We start from the raw sequence: 22,761 nt of genomic DNA, 5'->3' as shown, positions 1-22,761 counted from the left end.
CTTTCCTGTTAAGTGACGGTAAAACTTTCTTTAGAGGACAAGGTTAACGATGGCTTTACTTCTGAGCTGAGTGATGGATGGGGTGGTGATGACGGGGGGGGGGGTGGTTGGGGGGGTGGCTAGCTTTTCTCCTCCCCTTCTTAAAATAAAAAAAAAAAAAAAGGAAAAAAAAAGAAAAAAGCTACAATCTTATAGACTAACCTCAGGAATATCAAAAAAGGAGCCCAATATTTTTTTTTAAGTAGGTCGCCACAGACCTAGTCGTTTACAGTATAACGAATGCGATTATTTCCTTCATAAATTTTAAATACAAGCAGAATAAAAATCACATTTTTTTCAGGCAACAGTAGCAGTTCAGTAGGTAAGTGGCTTGATCACATTTTTTGTTTTGTATTAGTAATGCATGCAAGCAGCTTTAGTATTACAGATCCCTTATAGGTCACGAAACGTTTGCTCTCTTTATAAAGTCCCTCCGTAAGTACCATCTTGTCTTCTCACGGGAGTTTCGGGCCGGCTGGAGGAGCCCGAACCTTGTTCAAAAGGTTGCGGAGTGCTTTGGGTATCCGATGCCATAGCATCTGTGGCAGCTGCCTCCTGTATCACAGAGCCAGCCCCTTCGGCATCCTCGCTCTGTTCGAAGGACTGGTTGGATCCATTGCTCAGCTCTACGTTCACTGTGTTAGTTCTCAAGGCTACTATAGTTCCTGAATCGCTCCTCCTCTCTGCATAGATTCGCTGCTCAAAGACCTGAGCAGTGTTGGGCTGGAATTCAGGATCCAGGGGGACACTGTTTGTGGTGGAGCCCATGACGGTGCGGTACATCTCCATCCCTTCCGGCAGCATGGACTTTATCTTCGGCAGCCAGCGCTTGCGGACCCGGCGGGCATTGGTGCACATATCGGCTGCTATAACATTCATCTCGCTTTCCTTAAAGCTCGGGGCAAAATTCTGACAATACACTGCAAAGACAGGGATACACACAGCTGAGGATTCAGAGAAAGCAATACAAAGGCGGCACAAAGGTGATCACAGCCTCTGCCCCGTCCCAGAGACCTGCGCAAGCCTTAGCACGGGCACCCGTGTGCCAGAGCTCTCGCAAGGAGAGACGTACAGACAAGGACTCCTCAGCTCCAGACAGGGACAGCCCAGAAGAGATAAAACCAGAAGGCATAAAAATCCCAGCTGGCACGGGGAAGGGAGAAGGACCGCTCGCTCCCCGGGAACCCAGCGAGCCCCAGAGGTACCAGGCTCCTGCCGGAGCGTGGCACCCACGGCCGCAGCTCGCTGGGATGGCCGAAAGCCGAGACGGGCACAGAAAAGGTCAACACAAAGTCCTCAACAGTAGATCCATTAATGGCTCTTAAAACCACGGTGGCGCAGGCGCAGCCACGGGGCTGGAAGAAGTCAGAGCCGCTCTTGACCGAGCAGAGGAGACTGCCCGAAGGACCGTCCTCTGCCCGTCCCATGCCTCGTGCCGGCCACCGCAGGGCCAACCAGCGGAGCATGGACCGCCGGCCCGGCCAGCGCGGCTGCTCCCACATCCCACCACCAGCAGGTCAGCTGGCACGTACCCCGCAGAAGCCCAGCGATACCTCGGCTTCAGCCCTGCTCCTCCACGAGGGACAAGCGCCTGATGTTATGAAGCAACATCCAAGGAACTGCCGCAGTGAGTAATTATCAACTAAAGCTTGTGCGCAGGGTGAAATCCGGGCAGTAAGAAATCATCTTATGCCCTGACACATGGCAGCGTGTCGTAGGTGCTGTCACTGGACAGCGATGCCTTTCCAACCTCTGAAGGTATTTGCAACCCTTAGCAAGGACCAAGGCTGGAAGGTCCAGCCCTGGGGCTCTGCAGGGTGAAGCTGCTAACAGGGAGGCTGTCTCAGGAGAGCACCACGCACAAGCTACGGGCAAGCACCAACAGCACAGTTTAGTGATTTTGTCTTTATGTATTGAACATCTGCCATCTTATCCCTTTTCTCCACGTGCTGCAGATCTCAGAGGGTGGCTGGAAGGCCCCTGGAGTTCAGCAGCACAGCAACAATTAGGGAGAGGAAAGATTTATCTTCCAAATCTTAAAAATAATAAAAAAAATTGCTTAGAGTTTCATTTTCCAGTGCAATAATATTTACATAAAGATTTACTATCCAGAATCCAGCGAGGGTGAGAGAACACATTGCTCTCCACTGTATATCAAGCCTGTGGTAAACAGGCTTCGCTGCGCTAACCCGTCAGGGTTTCCTACACCACCCAGGTCCTCGCTCACCAGCAGGCACCTTTCGTCCCACAGCACGCTCCTTGTATTCAAGGGTGACTGCAAGAGCCAAATATTTAACCATTTGTTTCTGGTGCCTGCCATACATAATTAAACTATCTTGATGAAAGTAACAAAACTCTCCTTTTCTTGTGTGAACACCGGGCGTTGGGCACAAAGAGGAACAGTGAAGCAGGCAGCCCTGCACAACCCAGCCCTGGATAAAGTTAGGGCGCTGCGTAATCACGCAAACACGGGGGTTCTTACCTGCAGGACAGCAAAAGGGGTGTTAAACAGCTCAACCTTTTGTACCCCCAGCTCTGAGACAGAGCTCAGCGGCTCTACAGACAGACCGACCGACTAGCCGAGCCCCACAGCACGATGCAGAACTTCGCTTGCAGTTCAGACATTAAAAACAAAAGCTCCTGTTGCTTTACACAATCTTTTAAAAAGGCAATTATTTGCAGCAGGGCTCCCATTTTATGTATTAAAAAAAAAAAAGTACTTTACAAAATATATTCAAGGAAATAGACTGCAAACCGAAGAGAAAGGCTGCCAGCGAGACACAGAGCAGATCCTCCCACGCTACCAGGGCTGAAGCAGCCAGTGGATTCCCTGATTCCCGGGGGTCCGTGTGCTGCCGAATACCAACAGCCCCAAAAGCCCCCGGCACCGCCAAGCATGGCTGCTCTTGGGCACTGCCACGGCCCGGGCACCGCGGGGCCAGCGGCACCTCCGAGAGATGCTCATCTCCGGGAGATGAGCTGGAGCTGTACGCTCTGCTCCCATAAACCAGGGGATTTGGCAGAGCCCTGCACTCAGATGAAGCTGAATGTGAGCCGGAGCCCGGGGGCATAAAAGCCAGCACACGGAGACAGCCTGTTTCAGCAGTGTCAAGCTCTGAATGTTGCCAAAACCATCATTTTGATTTCCTTCTTAGAGCACCTATCAATAAAATAATTAACTGCTAAATTAGTGCTTTAAAATTTAGCAAAACAGTCAAGGAACAATCATGTTTTATATTACGATACTGCCAAACAAATAAAAAATTCACTTCATTCCCCGCAGAATTAGGCAAAATAAAAAATAAATTAATTTTCCTATAACCTAATTTCACCATATACAGTTCCCATATTACTCAACAGAGATGGCCTTCCCTGCTTAGGTTTCGGCTTTGCTCTCGGCATGCTGTTCCAACAGAGCAGCAGTAAATCTCTCTCCTTACATTTGACTGCGTTAAGAACCCTGCTGTCCAGGGGCTTCCTGCTGGGATCGCTCGTGGAGGACCGGATTCCAGTTCCGCAGCTATTGGCGAGCGTGTTCCTGCAAGAACAGCAAAGAAAGATCCTTAGACCGGAGACTCCAGGGGACAGCCACTGCCTTGTCCTCTTCCCTTTAGTTTCTTACGGAGGGATCACCACGTTACAGGATTTTAAGGCAAGGAATTGGAAAACCTGGTGCTCAGGTTCAAGCATCATTGAGAAAAAGCACAGAAATCAGTGCAGCGTATACAGAGGATGAAGCACTCGCGGCACGTTATCTATTACCATGCTTAAAACACCAGAAAATAAACCGAACCCCTTGGGAGAGCACAACGAGCACGTACCGATCAAAGAAGGTGGCCAGAAGACGTCTCAGAAGGACCTTGTGTTTGACACCGGCACATAAATGGCAATTCATCAGCTGCCCCCGGGTGATGTAAACACCTGAGCCTGGAAGGGTTGGAGAGGGAGAATTCAGAATGAAACCCTCGCTCACAGCACCGCCTCCGAGCCACCAAACTGCTCCGCCCGGGCTGGCCGGTCCCGACGCTGGTGCAACGCAACGCAGGAGGGAGCGTGCGACGCAGGAGGGAGCGTGCTCTTCACGTGCCGCTACGGAACCCCGACAAGGACGGCAGGGTTTTTGGAAAAGCCTCGCAGGGGCTGTTATCGCAGTCCCTTGGGGTCTTGGCTAGTCGCAGCTAATAATAATTCCTAATTTTATCCGTACAGAAAGGAAGTCTATGGAAATCAAATGAAAGGACTCTTTTTTTTTTTGCAAAGACACACAGTGCAAGGCTTTATTCTGTGTTTTTATATGTACAGATCAGATTATTCATTCCTTCTGAAGGAAGAAAACCCCAATCCATTTGGCCTCTTCTTTTCTCAAGTTAAAGAACATAGAACTAGAAAGAAAGGAAAAAAACCCATCTAGCACAGGGAAGGTACTCGGTTACACTACGGATCTAACTGTTTCCCAAAACCCCTGCCCATCCCCTCTTGATACTTCTGGTGAGCAGGGAATTTTCCTTCTAACGTGGAGGAACTGCTGACTTTGAAACACCCCGCCTTTAGGGTTGTTCTCCGGAAGAAAAAGGAGCCCCTGCCAAAGCGCCTTTACACGTCCAGGGGTTTGGCAGGGCTTTACAGCAGGTTTCTCACCAAACCCTTCCCCTTGCACACAGCTCACCCAGACCAAACCGCTCCTGCCTCAGCATCGGCTCGCAGGGGGAGGTTATCCTATTTTTCAAGCGTACTGTTATACGAGAGGGTTTTGGTATTCGCTTTTAATTAAGATTAAATAATGGGTCGTATCTGGATCCAGAACATGCTCTGTTCTCAAGATATAAAAACATCTATTGAAGAAATAAAATTACCTCCTGGATTTCCAGGAAAGCCTACAGATGATTGTCCCTCATCTTCCGGATGAAGAGGGAGCTCGGAGCAGCCCACGCCAGCGGGCTGTGCCGGGGCAGGCGCCCAGCAGCTCCCCGAGCCAGACCCGCGCCCCGGGGACGGCAGCTGCCTGCACCTCCCCTGCCGCCGCGGGCAGCCCGGGCCAGCGGCCCTGCCCCAGAAACCAGCAAGCATCCCTCCGGATCTCGGAGCCATCCTGCTTCTCGCCACGCTCCGTGCACGGTATCCGTCCGTCAGACGTACTATGATGACCGCAAGGCTTTTTGAAGACCCTCTTGGAGAGAGCTGCTGAAGTTTGCAGAACCAATTACGGCATGAAAAGTCGGAGACAAAAGGAGGATACTCCCAACGGAGAGTTGGGAAAACTTTCGCTGCAGGATCCTCCCGCGTGCTCCAGGGTCAACCCTCCCCCAGGTCTCACCGGGTTTGAGACAGGAATTAGCTTTCTTCAGCAGCGGTATTTTAAGAGATAAGCCATCAGAGGGAATGCCAGATGCTACCGAGGGTAACTTCACTTTAATAAATAAAAAATAGCCGAGGCAGCCACTATCAGTTAGAGATATTAATCCACTTTTTTTCCAGATTGAAAAATGTAAATCAAGCAGAGCTGCCTCAAGCCAATTTGCAGCTCTCACGGTGAAAATAACCTGCACCACTTGATGGTTTTAAGAAGTCTCACATAAAATGTAAATGGGTACAAAATGAATATTCCAGATACAAAATAAATACTTGTGGTTGTACACTGTGCTGCGGCATATGCGTTTTGCTCCCGCCTTCCATCAAAGACCCATCCTCGATCTGATGGAAACCTTTCCGGGCATCCCCTGAAATCCAGATTCCTTCTACAGACTGAAAATAAAATCATGCTACTCACCAGGAGATAAATGACCAGAAAGAAAGGACAACTGATATGGGTTGATTGTGCTGCCACACGTCCTTTTTGTACCAAGGGCTTTGCAGGTATTAATTAAACCTCCCGGCCTGGGCAGAAGGTACGGGCTGTCGTGCAAAGATCTAAACAGAGCTACGTCCACGGGAAAAAACTTCACAACAGCACGGGCTATGAGCTGAGAGGACTACCGCAGAGAAGTGAAGCTGGGGGGTACTTATAAAAGCAGAATATAATTATTTAAATTGGGATTTGATCTGGACACCCCAGTCAAACACCCATCTTCTGCGCAGCGCTCAGGGTACCCAGGCTGCAGGCTGGCACGGCCACCGTTGCACGGCTACCGGATTCCACTCTTTATCCAGCTCTACACCACCAGTACCATTAAAAGCTAAACGGTACCTTGAGTTGGCCATAAATCCTTTATAGAGGAGTAGTGAACTCTCCCAATATTGTAAATTCCCCCCCAAATGAAAATAAAGATAGAAGAAAGGACCAAACCCAATTCCTTCTCTTCCTTCCTACTGCAGCGTTTGACCGTTTAGTAACACCCCCAAATTTACAAAACTTTTACAGGTTTTTCAAAGCTTGTTCACTGACCCGTATTTTATCTCCATTGCTTTGTAAATCTTATAATGCAATGAGGGGTTTTTTTGGTTTTTTTTCCAGATCTCTGCATCTAAATCAAAACACAATTGCGATGCAGCCCACACCAATCAGGAAGAACACAAGCTGGAGAATTCAATTAAAATGCTAAATTAATTCAATTGAATAAATCCTGTTAATGACACATTTTTCTATCAGCAAATTAAAGGAAACTTAGAACTTTTTAGAAGATGATTGGTGACGAATAATCCAGAAAGACACAGCAAGGGCACACAAGATGCACGACTCCAGCAATGGTGCAAGCAAGATGAAGAATACATTTCAAGACAGAAAGCATCAGCGATCCCCAGGCATTCTCCAGCAAAGAGTTACCCCCTTATTACCTGCAACGAGCTCAAGTTTTTCTCCAGGATCTCCCTCTGAGTAGAGTTTTGGGTGGCAACGGTATCCGATTTGACTGATAAGACTGGCTGGGAGAGCCACTAGATCCCGTCGTATGAGGACACAGGAGCGGTTCTCCAGTGGGATCTGCTCTGGCTTCTCTTGGGCAACTTAAAAATTAAAAGGGAAAACCATTAGAACAGTTTATTACGCAGGCACAACATTAACAGAAGATCAGATTTTGACTCGTCCAGGTAGGTCTTGAAAATATTCCTCCCTCCAGAAGTACAACCGTTCGCCAGGGCTATCGGCCGCGGGGCAGATGCCACCTGAAAGCGTGGAAAGATCCCCCGGTCTCCCCCACCACCTACCACAGCAGTCTCGTCTACACGTTCGGGATCTGCGAGAGGGATTCTTGGAATCTAATTACGCTTTAACTTTTCCTAAGTTAATCATTTATGAAAATGGGCAGCTCTGCACAGCTGGCATCCTTCTGGAAGCGCAGCACACGGAGCTGGCTTCCCCCAAACACTCCCAGAAGAGCGGCAGGTTACTTCACCAGGGCTTTCTAAACCGGGCAATAAACTGCCCGAGTTTGATAAATACCTGCCTCAGTACCATAACTACTTCTCTGGATGTTTTTTTCCCCCGCTGAAGTTAGAAGTCAGACTCTGCAGCTACCCACCGCACCCAGAAAGGTCACCACAGCCTCCCCCGAGGACGGCACCCACCAGCCACCTCCCGCAAGCTCCAACTCACCCTCCGAAGCACCTTCTCTCACTCTGCCTTTTGCAGGCTAACTCGTCCTCTCAGTAACAAGAGAGCCCCCAGCCAACAAGCCAAAAAAATTTATTAAGCTGCAGCTTCAAAACCAAATTACTGTTTTTTTTTCTAGGACACAGCTGTGGCTTCACTTCACGCCCTGACGCACCATCCCCGGAGCCCACCACTGCCCATTAGCAACCGTTAACAACAAAAAGCTGTTAACTGAGCTGTACTACCAGCACGGCGCAAGTCTGGGTCTTGTGGGCATACAGAGGATTCGCTTTCTAAAGCACATTTACAGCGCAAGTAAACAGGCTTGCTTAAAGTGACCATTTTTGACAGCAAAAGAGGGCTGACACGGGTGTACATCAACTCCAGCTGCACCGGGACACGGTGGGAGCAGCGACAGTTCTGAACGGCAGCCCAGCTCTACAACGATCCATCTTTTTCCCCCAAAACGTTTAATAACGTGGCAAGTGCCACGCGTAAAACCAAACCCGGCTCTGTGCTTCAATATCTGTGAACACAGAGAGAAGAAAACCCCCAGCAATTAGCGTTTCTGAACTCAAAATGTCTCCCGCTCAAGAGGTGTCGTTTCCTGCAATTATTCCGGTGTTCTGGGGGCCACTTTTCCTCTCTCTAGATAAAATAACAAGTTTTGCAGACTTGTTGCTGCAGTAACCGAAGAGCGATGGCTCCCGTACAATGGGAGCAGTGTTCTAACTAGGACATGCCCCGCGCCGCCGCGCTGTGCCATGGCGTCCTATCGCAGGCACGGGGCTGGAAGCATCCCCACCATCACCGCTCCCTCCTTCCCTAAAAAGCTGGGATACCAGGAGGACGCCCCTGGCTCATGGAGCCGCCCCGCGGCACAGCAACCTCTCCTTCGGCGATTAAGGGCCAAACAACGGCAGAACAATTCACGTGATGCTCTAAAACTAACTTCTCTTGCCATCACGGCCCGATTAGCTGTGCGAAGCGGCAGGGCTTTGCAGTGCTGAGGTGCGGTCCCACTGACACCCAGAATTTTCACCAACTGCAGTATTTCCCTGTTTAATGCGCTCCCAAGCACCCAGGCACCCTCTCCCTGGAGATGGGAGTCGTCATCTGCTCGCGCAGAGGAAGCATCTAAAAGACCTGCTATATTTCTGGTGCTTTCAAAGAGTGATAAGCAGAGTGTATCCAATTAAATACCAGTATTTTTTCCAGCTTAAACAAATCAAAAGCAGATGGGCAGTAGCTATCGTTCTGCCAATAAATCCCAGAAACCAGACTGGGATGTCCAAGGTCCTCAACAGCAGCAACGAAAGATAGGTGAATGATGCTATTGGGGGTGAATCAGAATTTAGCAACAGCTTTTTGTGCTAAATGGGTGTCCCTGAGCCATCAGAAGGGTGAAGAGGAGGCCGTGCCCGTGCACGGGGCTCCTGCTCATTGCAGGCAGCTCGCCAGGGCGAGTGCTCCCCAGCGCCGGGCTCTCCACGGAGCCACCGCTGCAGCTGCCCGGCCGAGGCAGGAAAACCATTGCAACCCCTCGCAAGCACAACGCTCCGCCCAGGTTGTCTAAAACTGCGCTTTTAATATCGAATTTTTACTTTTAACTAATGATTCGGGTCAAAAGCACCCACGATATTCATCACCACCTGAAAACCGGCAGATGTTAAGCTGCTGAAGGGAAGCTGGGCAGACTGGTACGGACTCTCAGGGAGTTTCTTAGAGGCCTCCAGTCCTTTTTTTAACGGTGTAAAGGCTGCAGGTCTCCAGGGAAAGTAGCTGCAATCAATGCCCCAAACAAGACCGAGTTCAGAGCAGGAGAGGCAGGAGAAGGTCCTCGCAGCTTGCGACCCAATATTGCTGCGATGGGAACAGAGAACTCAGCCTGGACCGGCCATCGGCCATGCCCTCCTCCTGCCCACTTCTTCCTCAAGACTGCTGTCAGCGAAGAAATTAAACCCCTACAACATCCAAGTGGCAAACAGCTACAGCGGACAAGGACAAACCTACCTGCTCTACCACTTCCCATAGGCAAACACTCAATAATACCCAAATTTTGGGCCAAAGAGATCCTACGGCAGCAGTAATGAGGCAGGCAAGAGAAAGATCAGCACAGGCACTGTCTTCACGCTACCTTCCTGGAGAAATTTTGAAGGATTTGGCGTCAAACCCGTTTCCTGAAAGAAAAGCAGCTTTTCAGGAAGACAACGCTGCCGCGCTGGTTGGTGACAATCCTGCCTTGAAGAAATTCGTTGCTTTTGAAGACATTTCATTTCCTACACATGAAGCCATGGAGAAGTTAACATTTCTTCCTGTGAAATCAAATACTTTATAAAACAAACTAAAATCGGGGCTAAAAAGAGCAAGCATAACTCAGTCCGCTATTCTATTTTGCTTACATCTGTCCCGCTGGGTCGCTGTCTATAAATCTCTTATTAAACATGGGCATGAATCATTTGTTGGACTTCGTTTCCATTAAAGCATTAGCACAAATGCAATGATACTAAACAAAAACGATCGAAGATCTAGGCCTTTCAGTGCCACCTCAATTCAGCAGATAGCAATCGGTTATGTAAAGAAGCAGGATAGAAGAGACACTTTGGTCCCATGTTTTCAAAGAAAGCCAGTCTGTTTGGCCTTTGTGCTCTGAAGAACAGGATAGTATTCGCTTCTAATTAATTTGTATCTTCGGAGGGCAGCGGCTCCTTCCCTTTGAATGAAAGGGCAAACAATGTGAAGTATTGTTTAATACAGTTTTGTTCTCGACCAAGAAAGAAGCCTACCAGTGAGCGGAGAGGGGCAGGAAGTCATTACAGAGGAAGCAATGCCAGCTGCCAGCTGAACACTGCTATATTTTATTTATTCAGATATGTGCTTTCATCTCAAACTTATATGGATGCTGCGTCTAGCAACAAGTGATCCAGAATGGGAAACACCCCGGGTTTTCTGGCTGAAGAAGCAACCTCAAACCAACTCACCGGTCCACGCTCGGAGGAAAGCTGGAGTCGCGAGAATTACCAGTGCTCCACGGCTCCAGGCTTTGCATGATGCTGGGGGCACGTGTCCTCCTTGTCCCTAAAATGTACCATCCGGCTTAGAGGTCCGTCACACCACCCTCTTGCTGAGCCCACGATGGTTTTGGTGACGCCAGGACGGTTGCACGCCCAGGGAGCTTGGGACCAGAGACGCTGAGCCCACGCAGCTCCCGTTGACCCTCATCGGTGATGGGCAACAAGGCGCTCGGGCGAGCACTCGGGCTCTGGCAGCGCTGGGAATTGCTGGCCCCACGCCTGGCGCCATTATTGACTTATTTCCTTAGCTCCTGACAATCCAAACACCAGGGCTTCAAAATTATTCACGAACCCCCAGTTCCCACCAGTTTGGGTTCTCCTCTTGACCGTTTACTAGATATAAACTTCAACATACTCCTGTGGGTAAGAAACAACTATTTCTGTTTTAGGAATGGGATTTTGAGGTACAGAAAGATCAGAGTGACAGACCCTCACCCAAAAGTTAATGTCTACAGAGCCCCAACACAAAACCACAAGTCACGAGCCCTAGTCCACCACAATGGCTACAAAACCACCTCCACCAGTCACTACATATGCAAACACGTGGATAATTCTCCCCTGTTCTCCACGTGGTGAGAAGTTTCTTTTCAAATAGCGATATTTTACAAACCTTTTTATCCCATTAGCCTATTTTCCACAGGCAGTGGGACTACCCCAAAAATAGCATCTCCGCCGCAGCCCCGGCATCGCCAGCATCTGCCTGCGTATGTAAACCTGTACCACAGAGGACACACACATGCACTGCGGGATAGATATATGATACAGTCCCAACCGGGATAGTTTATGTTTTACAAATAGTACGTTTATAACAACGTACCGGAATGCAGAGATTTGATTTGTGACCTATTTATACAGGGCGGTAATCTGGAATTAGTACAGGAAAAATATTACTGGTTTATAAATACCCCTATCTTGCCTTCGCTTCAGATCTCAGCCAGGAGTGAAACATCTGCCAGCCTAAAATTAAACATCTGTGTTTTACGGTGAGGAAACCAGGACTGGAAGTTTAAGGCCAAAAAAGGCCAGAGGCTGCGCGCCCCCGGCGTGGGGCTCTGCCTTCCTCCGGCTGCTCAGCGCCACCGCTCCCCGTGCCGGGATGGGCCACGCCGGCGCTGGCCGGCTCCCGTCGGCACACAGCGGCAACTTTCAGCAGTGGGGCTGTTTGCAACCCTCAACAAAAAGCCAAAGGACAAGTGCTCTGGCCAATACCCAGGGCATCCTCTTTTCACCACTCTCTCTCCTAAAAAACCCGAGCTCTGTGCTCACGAGCATCCTCCTGCGCGCAGCGCAGCGTCGGACCGGCCACCGCACGGCACTGGTCCTCGCAGGATCACATCACCATTCCCGCCGTTACAACCAGCTACTTTATTACGGCTGCAATTATCTGGCGTCGCGAGCTGCCATCTACGTCGTTGCAGCGTGGCGTTCCCAGGCATGGTTCGGAATGCTGCGCCGGAGCCGCTCATTACGGATTCTGGGTTGTTTCTTGCCCTCTTTCCTTGCTGTCAGGAATCAGAGGCCAGGAGAGAAAACTATTCTCTCAGCTAATTACCACAACTATTCTATAATGGCTATTTTAGATGAATTTTTAATGAAGTGTGCTCTTGTCAGTTTGGGATTTCATAACTTTCAAGTCCAGCCTTTACAGTCCAGCCATTTGCTGCATAAAGATTTCTCCTCTCCCCTGCAGCCGGGTGCAGCAGGAGCAGGGGAGGAGGACGGACCCTTGCGCAGCTTCGCTTGCGCCTGTCAAAATTAAATTAACTGCATCTGCTAAGCAGCAAGCTGACTGACAAGAACGCGGTTCAGTGCAGAAAAATGCCGAGCATCTGCGAGTCCTGCTGAAACCCACTTCAGATCAGGCCCACGACGCTGTAATTAACCAAGATAAAAATACTTTGCTTTTGTTTAATATTTTCTGGAGTTGTGCGTTCCTCAGATCAGATGCTGGAAACCTCATTAAGTCTCACTCGTGTCCTCAAGGCCCACATGTTCTCCACAACCAGACCTAGTTATAGAATAAGGAGCCATTTTACCACGGTGCTCCCAGCCTGCCACAGCAGCAGGCGGGCAGGGGGACGGCAGCGGTGACACCACGGCCACCGAATGCGGCCAGAAGCAGGTGGGACATGAGGCACCTTTTCCTACATCCCTCTGCAAGGTGCCACCCTGTCTACTGACGCCTAAACCTCACCCTCCCCTCAGCCCGTGTTTAAGACTGGGCTTATATCCTTTCATTTATCTGCTGCTTCTCCTTTTGCAGGTCCAACGCTTTCCCTGGTCCGTCACACCAGTGCCACCGCTGCAGGAGGCACGTCACTTAACAAGACCTCCTCCTCGCTCCCTCTACCACCATCAAACCCTTGGCCAAGGGGAGGATGTGCTCCTTGTCTCTCTGATCCCGGCTCTGGAGGTGTCTCTCTGACCCTGGCTTTGGAGATTCAGCGTGGTTCTGACTATAGAAGGGGGTGAACAAAAATAAATGGAGTCACCATCACCAGAGGTGTTCAAAAAACATGTGGACGTGGCACTGCGGGACATGGTTTAATGGGCATGGTGGGGTTGGGGTGATGGTTGGACTTGATGATCCGACAGGTCTTTTCCAACCTTAATGATTCTGTGTGATTCTGTGAAATAAAAAACCCCAGCCTTAGGGCAAGAAGAGCCTTCGTGACCCCCCGGGCTCGGCGGGGTCCTGCCGAGCACCTTCCCCTGCCCCGGCCTTGGGAGCGGTGGGACATGCTCAAGGCAGGGGATGCTCAAGGGAAGCGAAGAGCATGAGCCACCAGCGTCCCACCACACGCTCACCACCATTAGCTCACTCAACGCTTCAGCCGGGGAAGGAAAAAGTGGAGAAAAAGGAGGAAAAAACCCCCAACCTCTCTGCAATTCAGGGCTTCATCCGCTGTGCTCTTCCTTGGCTTTGTTTTTGTTTTTACGAACGGGGCTCTTGGAAACCTTGGCAATCACTATTTTAAAGGGCTCCCCCCTCCCCCAGGCCTTTGTACGGCTGTCGGGATCTACATGCCAGGAGCAGGATTAGCTGGCTTTCTCTCTTCCATCTTACGGTTTTATTATTCTGCACCTTTTGAGGGTACAGTTTATCCCGAGTAATTAAAACACAGTTAGCTGTGCAAGTCCAAACCATAATGGAATAGCTTAGGTTTTATTTTTTTTAATCTCTTTCTTCTGTGCCCTCTTTTCCAGGAAGCCTGATACTATAGCTGGCTTATTTAAAACAGGAAAATCCCTTGAAATATGCTGGTGCGGAAGAGATATTTCAGCAGAAATGTGGTATATTAGAGCCTTACAGCAGAGCTGGGCAGCGCCGCGCTCCCGACCTGCCTCCTCCCTGCATGGCCCTTGCCTCGGCATCACGGCGCGGTTCAAGTCTTCCCCCTACAGAAACCAAGGAGGAAAACTTTGCCGCGAGATGCCCGGCTCCGACGCGAGGGCTGGATGGCTGCAGCATCTCCAGTGGCGCCCGAAAAAGCCGCTCATATTTTCGCTTTTCCAACTGGGATGACTCCCACACCACAAGAATTAGGTACAGCCTAATAGTGGCTCTCTGCACCACCCCGGGGCTGCTCCTGCCCTCGGCTTCTGGATTTATTTTGTTCTATTACTGCATGAACGGGCCCCGTGACAGGGAAGGAAAACACCGTGTCCAAGGGTATAATCCCATTGCGCCGAGGAATACTGCTGCGAGCCCCGGCGCCGAAGGCAAACCCACATTACTCACCGCGTGCTCTACAGCGGGGAAGCGCAAAGCAAAATAAAAACAAAACCAGCGTGCGGGAAAACAGCCTGATTTCTCTTTGCTCTGCCTCGAACAGCAGCCGGGGCACGGGGCCCCGCTCCCGCCGGGTGGGCGGCCGTGGAGGAGACCCCGAGCTCGTCCCCATCCCCTCATCCCACCCCTGCTCGCCCGCCCGGCACCAACCGCTGGGACGGGAAGCGCAGCAGAGAGAGCAGGCAGGCTTTCGAGGCTCGTTTCCTACAGCCGGCTTGTCCACTTTTCTCAGCAAGTATTTCGAATATTAAAATAGTGACATTGCTACCAGTACGCTTTCCCCCTTTCACATATCGCCAGCTAAAAATGCTTGGAAAATGCTGCTTATCTGCCTGCTACCTGGCAGGGGGACGTGCCAAGGGGATGCTGAGCTCCTGCTCTTTGGGACGGGATGGGGATGAGCCAGTTCTCAGTACTAGGGAAAGCCTGGCTTTAGGCAACAGAAAAGGCTGTATTTGTCAAATCTTCTCCTTTGCTTAAGACTAAAAATCAAACTGGCTTTGAGGAAAGCATGCCAGCTCTCCAACAAACAAGAGTTAAATATTTGCAAAATTAGTCCAGCACTTTCAGCGCAGAACTGTAGTGGGGAAAGTGGCTCCAGGCGAGAGGATGCTCCACGCTGACAGAGCCAGCGGGAAGATGTCCTTCCCCGGGGAGCGCCCGCGGATCAAAGCTGCCGCCACAAACACCTGCAGCTCCGACGGGGAGGACACTGTGCGGAGGCCGAGCCTCCACACGGGATGCCGTGAGCTCCATCTGGACGGGATGCTGCCAGCTGCCTCCGCGTGGGATGCAGGCACGCCAGCGACCCCGCCGGGCATCTCCCCCTCCGGTCCTGAGCCCCCGGCTCCGTACCCCCCACCGGCCCCTGCTCCTCAAGGGGGTCCGAGCCCTGCAAGGTGCCCGGGGAGAGGGGGTGCACGCCCCAGGAAGCCCTCTCCTGCGCGGGAAGCGAGAGGCAAGGGGCCTGGTGCCCCTGCGCCCACCCCAGGGCTGAGCCGGCAGCTCCCGGCCGAGCACCACCGAAGTGAAGCCACCTCCTCTGTCTAAGGCCCAGGGACTCACCTAATAGAGAAATAAAATATTATCAAGAGGCCCCCAAATTGCTTTTCCCTTTTTGACAGCAATGTGCTGGGCAAGGCTGGCGAAGGAAAGGGGGGGTCACTTCAGGCAGTGGGCATAAAAGTCCTTCTTTCTTCCTTTTTGCAGATACTCCTAATTAACAACATCTATGAGAATGATTTATTTGATGTTTTTCTCCCTTCCTCCAAATGTTATACGCTCATCACTTTCTAAAAATTTTTATTCTGAAAGGGCAGGACAGAGGGAACGTGCCTTGCACCTCGCTGAAGACTAACTCCCAGACCGACCACCGAAGCCTGCCGGGCTGGCAAGGGTTGACGCTTCCCTTCGCCCGGATGACCATCCCTCTTGGATGACCCACGCAGGTGAGCTCAGCCATTGCCATGGGATGGGTGCCACCACCGCACGGCTCACCTAACCACCAGGCTCCTTGTCGGCAGCCTCAGCCAAAAAGCGAAGGGCTAAGCCGACTGTGGCGGATGACGTAGCCTCTCATCTAAAGAGCCTCTCAGCTGGGGACGCAGCCCATGAGCGATGGCACGGGGGGACCTGCCCACGCCATACCCGGACACCGGCACCGAGCCCATCACGTGCGCCACTTTCTGCACTGCGCTACGTAAATAAACGAACGAAGCCCCCGAAGACAAAAGCCCAAAACTACCCATGCTGGCTGAAGGACCAAGCAACCACCGAAGCACGGCAGAAAACCCGAGGAGAGAGACCGTTCATTACCAGAGTAGCCTCCCGAGGACTTGATGTACATCTGCCCGTACTGCTCCTCCACCATGGTGTCGTACGCCTCGTCGTCCTCCTCGTCCTCCTCGTTGTGGTAGGAGGTGGGGCTGTCGGTGGTGGGAATGCTGCTGGCGCCGGGGCTCGTCCGCTCCCCCTGCGAGTACTGGACCTGCTGGACGTTGGGGATGAGCGTGGCCAGGTTGGGCATCCCGTAGTAGGAGACGCGGGAGAGCTTCAGGGGACCGGTGTTGGGGCCGCCGCCGCCTGTCCCCTCCCGGGCGCCGGGCTCGAGGGGCCGCTTGCCGGGCAGGCCGGGCAGGGCAGCTGCCTGCAGCTCGAGGTTCTCGTGTTTGACGCGCGTGAGGAGCGGGATGGGCATGGAGGGGGACATGACGTAGGGCGCCGAGGCCGACTGCAGCTGGTTGCAGGGGCTCTGCGGCTCCGAGCTGGGGTCTTCGATCATGGTGGTCTGAGAGTCACAGTGGGGAGAGCTGACCTTGAACATCAAGTCCGTCCCTTTCTCCACGATGTGCTGGATCTGCAGGAAGCCCGCCGTGTACATCACCACCAGCTGCTCGCTCGCCGCCATGGTCAGCTTCCCGGTGTAGCAGAAGGAGAGGATCTGCTGGAAGCAAGCGGGGGGGACGGTACCCGGCAGCTCAAAGGCGTTTTTGCTGTTCCCACTGAACAAGTCTCGGAAGTAGAGGCTGCTGGCGGCCAGGACCGCCCGGTGCGCCTTGAAGGCTTGGCCCTTCACCACGATGGAGACATCGCAGTACAGCCCCAGCAGCCGCTGCTCGTTCAGGCAGCCCAGAACGGTGTTCCCGAAGTTGGGAATCTCTATGTGCAACATCTGCGACATGGCTCAGGATCGGCTGGAGCTCCTCAGACATTCAATGCAGGAATATCCAAAGTAGGGCACATCTGAAAAACGGAGAAGGCAGGGAGAGAGGCACAGCGTTTTTAGACAGTTCACCAAAGCAGGCAGAAGCAGAGGAACCCACCTCACCCGACATCAAAGGCTCAAAGCGAAGCTCTGAGAGCCGATGCGGAAAAGCAATCTCTTACAAAAATTACTTATCGATGTTTTCAAACAACGTTGGAAACGCTAGCGGTGGATGGCAAAAGATATTCCAAAAATGCAAGCATTTTCTTCAGTTGTGGTCTGTTTAAATAAGCACCACTGATTTATTCCCCCGGGGGTTTTACTTTATGCAGGAAAATCTGAACGGTAATGGGAGAGGAGCAAACAGTAAAGCGACCGTAAGATAGTCAGACAGATCCCGGGTAGCATTATATAAGAAACACAACAACCAGCAGCTATGTTGAAACTACAGAAAAGATATTTATAAAACAATGTGCCATTCTGCCTGAAATAAATACAGGATTCTGCCGGAGCGACAGCTCCCAGGAAAAAGCACTTTGAAAAGCGATCTTCCATTTGCACCAGAAAGAGGGAGCATTTCAACAGTTAAACCCCTTCTCAACAGATTTATCCTCCAACAAAACGAGGCTTATCTCCAAATTAAGCCAGATATTTCAGCCCCAATAAAACAAACCAACCTGCCGCAGCGAGCCGCCTACCAAGTTGTCGTCTTATTTTCCTCCCCCAAATCCCAAGCGGGGCAGGGGGAGCCCCAGCCCAGCCCCTCCCGCGGCCGCAGCCCCCGGCCCCCCCAGCCCATCGCCCCCGGCCGGGGGTACGCGGCATCGGGGACCCTCCGGGCAACCTCACAGGCAACGGGCTGGAGGCGACGGCTCCGGCTTTGCATCCCACCGCGGCCGCTCGTTGAGGCCAGCTGTACCTTTTGGCCACGGGGACAATTCCTCCTTCCACCGCCCAGAGAAAGCCTTGCGCTGGGAGGGAGCTCGCAGGCGAACCCCGTGCCACGGCGGAGCAGGTAGCGTTAGTGCAGCCCGTGCACTGGAACTCCAGCGAAGCAAATCACTGCGGATTCACCGCCACGAGCCGGAGCCCAAACCCCCCGTCCCCCCCCCCGAGCTCCATGCAAGAGTCCAGGAGATGTAAAATCCTGTTTGCCTTCGATGCTACTGAAGAAAAACTACGGTTAACTAGCACTGGGAGCTCGTAAGAACAATTAAAAAAAAAAGGGGGGAAAAAAAAAAAGTAGTTTATCTGAGAAAGATTAAAAAAAAATCTCTGAAAAGAAAATAATAACCCACAAAGAGCTGCTCTGTTCCCACTGCCGGGGAAAAAAAAAAGAAAGTCCTATCTGCAAGGCCACGGGGTAACAGGAAGAAAAGGGAACACACTCGGAGCCAATTTAATTGTATCTGCATGGGCAAAAAAAATTCTTCCGAGCGAGGAAGTTCCCGGTCCCTCGGCTGGCTGGGAGCGAACGTCCCTTCGGCAGCCGCCGTCCCCAGCGCGGCCGCTCGCCGGAGGGGTCTGCGTCCCTCCGTATCGCCCCGGCCGCCACGCTATACGCAGCGCCGACGATGGCTCAGGGGAGGGGGAAACAAAAAATAAAAATATAGTCTCAAACCCTGGGTTTGTATCTGCTGTAGCTGAAGCTTTTACCAAGTCAAATCTCCCCGGCAGCGCACAGCATCTAAATGAATAGGCCGGATGCAGATTAACATTCAGGCTGCTCTCTGCGATGAATAGAGCCCTTTGATTAGGGACCTGAAGTAAATGCCAGTTTCAGACCGAAGCTTTAAAAACAGAGAAATATCAGTGCCAGAGGAATGCTCTCAGTGTTGGTACAAGACAGACTTTTGATGAGTCACTGCAATGCAAACAAAGATGGCAGAAATACTGTACTGTATGCTGATGAAATGCTTAGTGGTGCCACGGCAACTGAGACAGGTTTTAAATTTATAGTGCAGTTTTGCATATGAATTACGCTGTAAACTGCCTCCCCTGCCATCTAGTACATCCAGAGTGTCAAAGCATTTAAACTATTCCAAACAGTCTGCAGAGCTGGCACTGCTGCTGGTTAACTCCTGCGGCCGGAGGAAGGCGCGGCGAGGCGAGCATCCCCCCAGCACCCCCAGGGCCGCCCCAAACCCCCAGCCCAAACACACAGGGCTTTGGGAATGCCCAAATCTGCCCAGAATAAAGGTGCTCGGTGGGCAGCCACAGTCCTGATCCCCCCCCCCCAGCTCCCCCCCCCAGAAAGCCTTTCAAATGCAGGAAAAATGTTTACCCCTTGGGGAAAGCTTCTTTCAGTCTGTGGCTGGATCCACTAAAAGCAAATCCATTTGCTTAAGTAATGAAATCCTAGTCACATTGTCTCCTGGATTCAGATTTTAAATTACCTTCACATTTATTGAGCATGTTTGGTGCTTTTTTCTGGGAAAGAGGGTGGGGCCTCACTTTGCTTACTTCTCTCTTGCCCAGAGCGTTTTTATTTCTGCTGTTGCCCTCGGATTTGTTGCGATGGCTCTGCTCGGACGGGCACACACAGTTCAAATTGCAGAGATGAGAGGTGAAGCCATCCTCAGGGGAGGGTCACTGGAGGGAGCGCAGACCGGGCCGGTGATGCTCCGGCACGACCCCTCCCTGCCCATCGCGCTTCCAAATAGATGTTTGGTGCATTAAGTTCAACTCCACAGCAGCGGACCGCTGCCGAGCGCCCAGGGGCTGGCAGCACGCCTGCCTTCCCCTGCTCTTCCAGCAAACGGCACTAACACGTCTGCTCTGCATCCCACAGGACCTGCAGCCTCCCAGCGCTCGGCAGAGCCGCGAGGCTCCCAGCCGAGGACATCCAGGACCTCCATGGGTTGGGAGCACGCAATGGGTTCATCCAAACCCGGTATAAGGTCAACCAGATCTCTGCCTGGTGTTGACGAGGAGGCCAAGGCACTGAGAGGGGCCCAAGGTGACGTCCTGCGAGGAGGTCAGAGATGACACCACAACAGCCAGGCCCAAGACCTCTTCCAACCTTGACACCACTTTCCTTGGAGAAGGAAAGGAGTCTGCCCTAGCAAATGTAGATCCACTCCCAATCTGTGAAAATTACTGACATTAAATGTGCTTTACAGAAACATAAGTTCTCCATTCAGGAACCTCAGGGAAGCCTTGTCCGTGCAGACCATGGGTGGAGAAGGATCTCCTCCTCTTTTCTTCCAGCAAGAGCTCCCTTAGAGCTGAAAGAGAGACCAGGGAGGCACTGGATGGGACCTCCTTGGACCCGCTTGCAACCTCGAAGAAACCCAGTAGAGCAGGATGAGTGGGACCAGTCAAGGACAGCTTGGTAGCGCAGAGCAAACCAACTTAAAATAGATATCAATTATTAATACTGCTTAGAATCTGCTCTATAAACAAGCCAGGCATGCCAGGAGGAACCCATGTCTCTCTCTAAAACCACGAAAATTGTGTCGGTTCAGGATACATTCAAGCCGTTGAGAAGCACCAGAGTGCCCCAGCCTAGCAAATTATTGGCAGATTTCATGTAAAACCTCCCATGAGACATCAGGGTTTGGACCAAGATGCTCCCCACAACCGATCCCTCCTGGGGTATGCCTTCCACAGGACTGCAGCCTGGCCTGACCACCCCGATGGGATCCCACCCCCAAAATCGCATCACTCCAGCTCCCGGTGGCCATTTACCCCATTCCAGCCGATTTTGTAGCTGCTGGTCACAAAGCGGCCGAGCGAGCGGGCGAGCTTGCCGGTGGCACTTGGTGATGGTCTAAATCTCCAGTCTTCCTGGAGAAAAAAGGCCCTGAAACGTGCTCACAGGGAAACGGTGAAAAAAGTAACTGCGTGTGCTCTAGAAACAGCACCGAGGAACGCGAGGAAAGCCGTACCAGTGAGCCGCAAAAGTCCAGACCACTTCAATAAACTGTACGCCAGGACTGCTGGATTCCTGTTTCTTCCTCCCCGCTCTGCCCCTGCCTTTTTATGACCAGAATATAGAAAAAAACAACAACCCAAACCCACCACCAACCCAAATCCCCCCAAAAATCCAAGAAATAAAAGAAGGCAGCCTTGAAAGGCAGGGAGAACCTGCTCAGCACGAGACCTCGTATCCCCTACAAACAACAGCAACAAAATATTCCTGTGACTAGATAGTGAATGCAAGAACACTTGATAATGTCTAACTTAAGAATCTCCTCTACTAAATATGATTATTATTTTTTTTGAACAGAGCGCCAAGTGACTTTTGAACGGTTTGAAATGCCTTCAGCCCACTTGACGCTGGAAGAACGGTGCTGCAGGAAAAATGACCTCAGCAATTACAGATGTAAACCGTATTTTGCAAACTCGTCTCCCGAGCTGAGCTGTGCCCAGGGTGCAGGAGGAGCCCCCGGCGCCGTCCCCAGCCAAAAAAATCCCGTCCCCTTTGGGCTGCTGTGTCCTACAGGTGACAGATGATGAGATGGACACCTCCTCCCAAAAGGGAAAACTTGGACAAAACTGGATTAAAACCAGCCAAACCCCGCCCCGATCATTTAAGATATGCGTCCATTCAAGCAAAACATCATTTCGTGTTCTAATGGCAGCCTCTTTTTTCAGCTCCTGGATATACCGGGACAATTTGTACATGTCTGCACGATTTCTGTAAAGTCATACAAGCCTTTGTCACAAGATGTTCATAAAAAATGCAGCTGTTATTTGATACAACTTCCACGAGAGTCTGAGAATCCTCAGTTTCTGCGTTCACGTGCTTTGGGGGAAAAAAAAAAAAAAAGCAGGTTTGCTCTTTTCTAAACTATTTTCCTGCTCCGAGGCCTGAAAGGTTGGGGCGAGCTGACAACAACAAAGGAAAAAAGCATCGACCTGGAATAAGATGCTGGCATCAGAGCTCCCCCAGGAGTAATCAGAAATAATCAGATAATGTATTTGGATTGTCTTTTTCCTTAGCCAACGTCCAAAGAGAGTTGGAGCCCTCACCCCCCAAGCCCCCCAAGCCCCCCAAGCCCCGTCTCCCGCAGGAGGGTGCTCTGGGCAGCAGCTGGGGCAGGGACAAAGGCGGCAGGACCCGCGGGGTGGGAGACAAAGCGGCCGGGGGCGATCGCCCCCACCCAGCCAAAGCCCCTCAAAAGAAAAGAGCTGAAAAGTCCTGCCCTTGAAGGCCCCAAAGGGTCAAAGGAAACGTCCCTTTCTTCTGTAAATGAGGAGAGAGGGGAAAAGTCCCACCCTTGGATTTGAGGCTGGCAGGGGGACGTCACCCATCCCGCCAGGGGCTCCCCAAAGGCGCCCGTCCCCCCGGAGCTGTCCCCGGCCCCCCCGGGCGCAGGGCTGCCGCCCGCCCAGCTCCTGCGGCAGGCTTTGGGGGTTGCTTTTCTTTTTTCCCCCCCTTTTCAATGAAAAGGAAACGCACTTTTTACATAAGCCCGAAGGAAAATACGCAACAGCTAACTGCGAAACTCGGCGGCGAAGTCCCCTTCCCCGAGCGCGGAGCCGCCGAACCGCCTGGATAAAAAAAGACAGTTGAATAAAGGCAAATCGAACGCACCTCAGGTCCACGCTGTGCACACCCCTCCGGGCACCGCAGGTCGCTGCGGTGGGATGGAGAAGCAAAAGAGAAAAAGCCTTTGCA

At 51.7% G+C, this 22,761-nt stretch overlaps 1 protein-coding gene across 1 annotated transcript; it reads right to left on the bottom strand.

Moving 5' to 3' along the window:
- Positions 1 to 419: 419 nt before the first annotated feature.
- On the bottom strand, positions 420 to 17,117 carry NACC2 (NACC family member 2). The gene is made up of 5 exons (XM_059828919.1): positions 16,247 to 17,117; positions 6,811 to 6,978; positions 3,861 to 3,966; positions 3,480 to 3,577; positions 420 to 959 (listed from the first exon to the last, which is right to left on the bottom strand). Exons 1-5 carry the CDS (start codon positions 17,109 to 17,111, stop codon positions 460 to 462), a joined length of 1,737 nt encoding a protein of 578 aa, XP_059684902.1. The 5' UTR covers positions 17,112 to 17,117; the 3' UTR covers positions 420 to 459.
- Positions 17,118 to 22,761: the final 5,644 nt, after the last annotated feature.

This window comes from Gavia stellata, chromosome 24 (assembly GCF_030936135.1).
Source record: "Gavia stellata isolate bGavSte3 chromosome 24, bGavSte3.hap2, whole genome shotgun sequence".
Lineage (NCBI taxonomy): Eukaryota > Metazoa > Chordata > Aves > Gaviiformes > Gaviidae > Gavia > Gavia stellata.
This window is presented reverse-complemented; position numbering and strand designations above follow the sequence as displayed.

Bases quoted from the DNA above. Each gene is read 5' to 3' on its own strand.
- NACC2 (XM_059828919.1), bottom strand. From the start codon at position 17,111: ATGTCGCAGATGTTGCACATAGAGATTCCCAACTTCGGGAACACCGTT. The intron at 3,967-6,810 runs GTAATAAGGGGG...CAACCCTTCCAG, and splicing joins AAAACTTGAGCTCGTTGCAG to GCTCAGGTGTTTACATCACC. The intron at 3,578-3,860 runs GTACGTGCTCGT...CTGTTCTTGCAG, and splicing joins CTGGCCACCTTCTTTGATCG to GAACACGCTCGCCAATAGCT.